The following is a 7543-nucleotide window of genomic DNA, read 5'->3' on the forward strand; positions in this document are numbered from 1 at the left end:
AAAAAGGAAACAAGACTAAAAGCTTGCTGCGCCCCCCGAGCTGCCCGCTTGCTACCCTACCCCATTGCGCCATTTGGGGGCTCTCTTTCAGGGTTCAGAACGCTGCCTGGAGGCACGGCAGGGCAGAAACTCACTCCCGCTGGGTTTCGGGAGTGTTGTTCTCCACTTGGCTTAGGGACAGTAACTTCGGGGTAGAAACCAGGCTTTTAGGGGCTCAGCGAGGACCATGTAAGCCTTGAACCAAGAGGGACCTACAGCAGGAAGAGGGTGTGCCTGCAGGGGCCTGACAGGACCTGGGGGGAAGGAAGTGAGCAACTGCTCTGCCTTCCTGGGGGGCAGCCACAGCTCTTGCTCGGCTCATCTCAGCGCCTCTGCAGCAACCCCAGATGCGGCCACGACAGACAAACAGCCGGAGAGATGGGAGGAAGGAAAAACCGATGCGGGAGGATCCCAGACACGGTGGAGACGCGACCCCAGGCAGGGGGGCGGCGGCGTGGACGGCACCTCGAGGGTGTCCCACCACAAGGGACGTGGGACAGGTGGAGGACTTTGTGACAGCGGAACTCTGCCCTGCGACTCAGCTGTGCCACCGCGAAGGACAGACCCTAGAGGAGCACTTCGGGGGTCGGTGAGGTCGACATGATTGCCACAAAGACACCACCATCACGGTCTCTACCACTTTCCCTTGTGGTCTCAGGAGGGCACGGGGCATCTTTGGAGGCTGCGTCACCAGGCACGGATCCGCCATGTTGGCAGCTAAGAAAGGGAGCACATGTCTTCCTGGGCTCCGAATTTCTCAGCTTTCAATTTATTTTAGTTTTGTTTTGTTTTTTTTTGAGACACAGTCTTGCTCTGTCACCCCGGCTGCAGTTCAGTGGTACAATCTTGGCTCACTGCAGCCTCGACCTTCTGGGCTCAAATGATCCTCCTACCTTGGCCTCCCGAGTAGCTGGAACTACAGGCATGCGCCACCATGCCCGGCTAATGTTTTAGCTTTTTTGTAGAGATGGGGTTCTTGCTATCTGGCCCAGGCTGGTCTCGAACTCCCAACCTCAAGCAATCCTCTTACCTCGTCCTCCCAAAGTGCTGGGATTACAGGCATGAGCCACGGCGCCCAGACCGTTTCTAAGACAGTAATGTCCGACACAATCCACACAGACACAGGCTGTTGGATCATTCTGGAAGATGTAAAGGGGTCCTGAGATCCGTCTGAGTCCAAGAACCTCTGACCTGGAAAGACTCCAACACAGCGCTCTGGGGACCTGTTCCAGCACATTCCAGATGGAGGGAGAGATGGGAGGAAGGAAAACCTAGTTCCTCTCGAAACCCAGACATACCAACTGAAGCCGGAGTGAACATGCAATCTAATTGACTGACTACGTCCACGGGGACAACGCGGCCTGCACCTGGCTTGTTTTGGTTTGTTGTTTTTGTTTTCGAGATGGGAATCTCACTCTGTGGCCCAGGCTGGAGTGCAGTGGCATAATCTCGGCTCACTGCAACCTCCACCTCCCAGGTTCAAGCGATTCTCCTGCCTCAGCCTCCTGAGTAGCCGGGATTACAGACACGCACCACCACGTCTGGCTGCTTTTGTAATTTTTAGAGATGGGGGGGCGGGTTTCACCATGTTGGCAGGCTGGTCTCGAACTCCTGACCTTAGGTGATCCACATGCCTCAGCCTCCCAAAGTACCGGGGATTACAAGCATGAGCCACCGCCCCTCTTGCGTACCAGCTTTTATAAATCAAGTTTTATTGGAACAAAGCCACACCCACACATTTACAGATTGTCTACAGCTGCTTGGGACTGGGACAGCAGCGGTGAGTAATCCTAACAGAGATCCCACCCTCTACTGGGGAGCCTTCCTGGGGGAGGGATGCCACAGTGAGTGGGAGCTGGTGGCAGGGGCCTTCCCTCCTGCAGCCAGAGGGGCAGGTCTCTGCAAGGGGGCCGTGCAGCAGGGACACCCGAGGCATCACTGTGACAAGTGACCCTTCCAAGGCCGTTCCTGAGACACCATTTCGACTAAGGCATCACACTGATCTCAATACTGCCTTGGAGGAATGGAAGTGTCTGGGGATATTTGTTGTTGTCATGCCTGGTAAGGAAAGGGTGCTCCTGGCATGAAGTGGGTGGAGGCCAGGGGCGCTGCTCAGCACCCTGCCGGGCCCAGGACGGCCCCAGCCAGAGGATGATCTGGCCCCGAACACCCACAGTGCGAGCAGGAGAGACCCTGTGCTGAGTGATTTATTTCACTTTGACCGTGAGCCTGGCACGGGGCTCCCTCCACCCTTCACATCCATAAACTCACTGAATTCGCATTGCGCTGCACCGTGGTGGCCGTCAGCCCTGTCTGAAATGAGATGGCGTGGGAACTGGCGAGTCTCTGGTCAGGGACGCCAAAAAGATGATGTATAGTACAGGATGTTGTACCTGAGCAGGTTAAAGGGGCCGCAGAGGACCTCTATTGTTATTCTGATGTGCAGCCAAATAAAAAAAAGATTGGCCGGCGCCGTGGCTCACACCTCTAACCCCAGCACTCTGGGAGGCCGAGACGGGTGGATCACGAGGTTAAGAGATCGAGACCATCCTGACCAACATGATGAAACCCTGTCACTATAAAAATACAAAAACTAGCTGGGTGTGGCAGCGTATGCCTGTAGTCCCAGCTACTCAGGAGGCTGAGGCAGGAGAATTGCTTGAACCCAGGAAGCAGAGGTTGCAGTGAGCCGAGATTGCGCCACTGCACTCCAGCCTGGCGCCTGGCGACAGAACAAGACTGTCTCCAAAAAAAAAAAAGAAAAAAAAAAAGATTGGGAGGTGCTGCAGATGCCTCTCCCGTTGCCTAGGCAGGGGCCAGCTGCTCTGATCAGCTCCCTGCCTTTCCGCCAATCAAGCGACATCACCGCCACCCTATTCAGCCCAAGTGAGACCACCACAAGATCCCACATGTTCCAGGGCAAACCCAACTCTCTTCTGCTCCGAGGTCTCCATCCACCTCACTGCACACCTTGGGCCACTAGGCCAGGTTTCTTTAAGCAGCAAAAAAAGGATTATGAAGACTCTAGAACATTCTTTTTTTTTTTTTTTTTTTTTTTTTTTAAACCAATTTTTTTTTTTTTTTTTTTTTTTTTTTTTTTTTTTTTTTTTTTTTTTTTTTTTGAGACCGAGTTTGTCTCTTTCGCCCAGGCTGGAGTGCAATGGTGCGATCTCAGCTCATTGCAACCTCCCCCTCCCCAGGTTCAAGCAATTCTCCTGCCTCAGCCTCCCGAGTAGCTGGGATTACAGGCACGTGATCTACCGTGCCTAACTAATTTTTGTATTTTTAGTACAGACAGGGTTTCACCATGTTAGCCAGGCTGGTCCCGAACTCTTGACCTCAAGGGATCCACCTGCCTCGGCCTCCCAAAGTGCTGGGATTACAGGCATGAGCCACCACGCCTGGCCTACTCTAGAACATTCTGTGAAGACAATAGCCTGTTTGTGCCCACTGGGAACAGCATTGCTTTCTATCACATTAGCCTGGACGGCTGCAGACTTCAGGCGCTGGGAGGGGCTGCTGGTGCCTCCGTCCCCACTCCCCTCTGCTGTCCGGACCTCCCTGCAGCCAGGTCCCTTTCCCAGCCGTGAAAGTGGGAAAATTGCATCACCTCTCTGAGGCCCGGAAGACAGAAGCAATGACACGGTCTCTTCAAAGCTACATCATGGGGAACAGCCACAGGGGAAGGGGACTGAGAGGCGGTCATGAAGGTTACATAGGAACATGGAATCTTTTCATAACTACCAGAGGTGACCTGGGAGACGCATTTCATGTTGCAAGCCCAGTCTCAGAAACTCAAGTCCCAGGTTCAAATCCCGGTTCCCTGTTCAGTACCGCTGAGTTCCAGCAGGGCTAGGGCCAGGTGTCATCACTGCCGACATCCTGACAAAAGCACAATACACGTGGCTGAGCGCAATGGTTCACACCTGTAATCCCAGCACCTGGGGAGGTCAAGGTAGGTGGATCACCTGAGGTCAGGAGTTTGGGACCAGCCTGGCCAACATGGGGAAACTCCGTCTCTACTAAAAATACGAAACAATTAGCCAGGCGTGGTGGTGGCCGCCTGTAATCCCAGCTACTCAGGAAGCTGAGGCAGGAGAATCGCTTGAACCTGGGAGGTGAAGGTTACAGTGAGCTGAGGTCAAATCATTGCACTCTAGCCTGGGCAGGAACGAAACTCTGCCTCCAGAGGGGAAAGAAAAAAAAAAAAAAAAAAGCACAATGTATGTGTCTAATTAACATACGTGTTATATGTGTTCCTGTCATTGCCACACTAAACTTAAGAGATGTGGCAGACACTATTGTACGAATCAAGTATTACGTTACAAATGAAGGCAGACAAGGGTTTTGGGTTGCATGGATGTAGACATTTGTCAAAATTATTCAAATGGCCTAACACCCGTTTCACTGTATACAAAGTTTTTAGACCAGACATGGAACCTCACGCCTGTAACCCCAACACTATGGGAGGCCGAGGCAGGAGGGTCACTTGGCCCCATGAGCCCACCCTGGGCAACATAAGACCCCATCTCGCCGGGTGCCGTGGCTCACGCCTGTAATCCCAGCACTTTGGGAGGCCGAGGCAGGCGGATCACAAGGTTAAGAGATTGAGACCATCCTGGCCAACATGGTGAAACCCCGTATCTACTAAAAATACAAAAATTAGCTGGGCATGGTGGCATGTGCCTGTAGTCCCAGCTACTCGGGAGGCTGAGGCAGGAGAATTGCTTGAACCCGGGAGGTGGAGGTTGCAGTGAGCCGAGACCATGCCACTGCACTCCAGCCTGGCGACAGAGCANAAAAAAAAAAAAAAAAAAAAAAAAAAAAAAAAAAAAAAAAAAAAAAAAAAAAAAAAAAAAAAAAAAAAAAAAAGATCCCATCTCCACAAAAGATACAAAGATTAGCCAGGCAAGGTAGTACATGCCTATAGTCCTAGCTACTCGGGAGGCTGAGGCTGGAGGACTGCTTGAGCCCAGGAGGTTGAGGCTGTAGTTAGCTGGGACTGTGCCACAGCACCAGCCTAGGCAGAGTAAGATCCTGTCTCAAAAAGAAAAAACAAATACTGAACTCTAGTTACTGATGGCGTGGTTTCAGTAAGGAAGGGTAAGGTGGAGTGGGGTCTGATGCATTACTATGAAATGCATCCTAGTAGGATGGACTGATGAGCAGAAAGACAGACAGGGCTTCATGAGAAAACCCATGCGTCAGAATGCCGATGGTAAAATCCACAGGCAGTTGTGTTTACGTGTTTCCCCTTTCCTCTATGGTTAAAATGCAAGAATTAAAATGCTAGCTCCGTGGCCGGCACAGAGCGCGGACTCAGCATCATCCCCTCTCCTGCATTTGGGAGGTGAGAGTCCAACCCGCCATTGAGCTAAGCCATGAACTTAGCAGGTCCCAACTGAAATGCAGCCTCCTGTGCTGACCCAACAGACCGAGCGGCAAATCAAAATCAGTTTGGAAGGCACAAAGGAAGCACGCATGGCAGGAGGGAGGAAGAGAGCGCCAGGCGGAGCTCCTCGGTGGAGCCCGGCCCTGCCTCTCCCCAGCCTCTCCCCTGCGCACACGCACGCGGCTGTACCGTCAGCTCCCCAAGTTCTCTCGACCAGGGCAGGGCAGGTTAACTCAGATTCTTAAGACTCAAGTCATCATGTCTCTTACGGGAAGAGGGCTAAGGAAGGTCTCCTACGGCTCGTAAGCCAGAAAAATTAATCATCAGGTCTCATCTGGAGTGAGCAGGCAGGAACCTCCCAGCCCCCAAAAAACCTGGCCCGGGGCGGTGTTTATTTTCCAAACTAGACACCAGATGGCAGCAGTACCCGGTTCAAAATCCAACAACACAGTGGGGTACAGGCAGCCCAACTGACGACTTTTAATCCAGTTCCAGCCGTCTACACCCGTCCTCACCGTCCAACCAACTCCAGCTGACGGGACCCACACCTTCGATCACACCGTCTCATCCTGCTGGGAAACCACGCTCGCAGGAGGTGCCCACAGTCCCCCAACAAAGACACCAACCAAAGTAGAACCCCCCCCCCAGGTGTCAATGGAGGAAGCATCCCAAACGTGGCAGCTATGAAATCAAAGGTGGCCATTTTAAACGCAACGAGGGGCTTGGGAAAGAACAGAACAGAGGGAGACACAGGCGGGCCGGCAGACCCCTGGGGACCACGCGCCCCAGGTCACCAGCAGCGGCAGCACAGCAGGCCCAGAGTGGCGGAAATTCCTGATTAGCAAGCGCCATCCCCAGACTCTGAATAAGCTAATCCAAATTTCTAGAAAAAACACTCTGGGGGTCTGACGCTTAACCCGCACAGGCTGTGAGCCATCAGTGGTGGATGTTTAAAAAAGAAAACCTGGTCCCTTCCGTCCTAGCTATGGGAGAGGTCCTGGGCCCTTTCTCGAAAATTCCTCAGCCTTCCATCGGCCACCTCCAAAACTTCTTTCTCTAGCCATTATTTTCAAGGAGAGCTTTAAAAAAAGAAGAAGAAAGTTTAAAAGCCCTGACTCTATAGATTCGAAGGCCAGCCGCCAGCCCAGCGTGTCAATCTGCGAGTCCTGCCTTTGTTCCTTCCTCTCGCAGGCATTTGAGGTTTCTGTGGACTTCTTCCGGGAGAGGTGAAGTGGGACCGGACGAGGTTGGGGGGGGGGGGGGGGGGGGGAGAAAGTATCGGTGGTGGCTGCAGAAGCGCGGGGCCTGGACCAGGCACAGAACAAAGGTGTTGGAGGCGGGTGTACCTGTTTGCCTCTGTAGAACAGCCTCTGCAAGCCTGGCTCCACGTGGAACAGCTCCTGGATCTTCCGCCGCAGCTCCTCCACCTTGGTTAGCCTGGACAGCGAGTCCACCGTGTGGGTTTGCCTCCCGTCCATGGTCCGAACCTGGATCCACATGGTGTCGGCGCTGAGGGGAGGGACAGCAAAAACCTCAGATCAGTTTTACCAGCACCTCCAAGCCATGCCATGCTCTAAGAAGTTGGGGTAGCTTTTGTCCTGTCTGTGGACACCAGGAAACTCCCAGGATGCCCTCCCAGTTTCCATATACAGCCAGACCCCGGCCAGGTCCAGACACAGTAAATAAAGGACTTAATGCATTAAGGACTAGCCAAGTGTTGAAGATTGAAAACGGAGGAGAATGAAAAGACGGAATTGAAAGGAAAGCAAAAGGGATCTCAGACCACCCAACCCAACCTACCCCTCCTTCCCAGAGGAAAACACCCACGACCAGAGGAGGAAGGAGGCCTGGGCCAAGTGGCCCAGTTGGTTCGTTTATTCATTCATTCATTGATTCATTCATTCCTCGGATTCCTATTTACGGAAGAGGGAATCCCAAAAGTCCAACGCGGGCTGGAACTTCAGAAGTCCCGGGGGAACTCAACCAAGTACGACTGAGAGAGAAGGATCCCACCCGAGACCCGCCGGCCCCGGGACCCCTCGGGTGCCCGCACCCCCCCTCCTTACCGCCCCCCCCGCGCGCGTGCGCGACCGGGCCCGCCCCGCGGTGGCC

The 7543-nt window shown here is 53.5% G+C and overlaps 1 protein-coding gene across 2 annotated transcripts in view; it reads right to left on the bottom strand.

Annotated features, from left to right (window-relative positions):
• UHRF1 (ubiquitin like with PHD and ring finger domains 1) overlaps positions 1-7543 on the bottom strand; it is a 50785-nt gene that overhangs the window by 42306 nt on the left and 936 nt on the right. For both annotated transcript variants that reach the window (XM_017528394.2, XM_037738425.1), the window contains exon 2: positions 6778-6940. In XM_017528394.2, the coding sequence (XP_017383883.1) occupies positions 6778-6930 (153 nt within the window). In that variant the 5' untranslated portion in view covers positions 6931-6940. The remainder of the gene's footprint in view (positions 1-6777; positions 6941-7543) is intronic.

The sequence above is a fragment of the Cebus imitator genome, unplaced genomic scaffold (genome assembly GCF_001604975.1).
Source record: "Cebus imitator isolate Cc_AM_T3 unplaced genomic scaffold, Cebus_imitator-1.0 Scaffold53, whole genome shotgun sequence".
NCBI classification, from domain to species: domain Eukaryota; kingdom Metazoa; phylum Chordata; class Mammalia; order Primates; family Cebidae; genus Cebus; species Cebus imitator.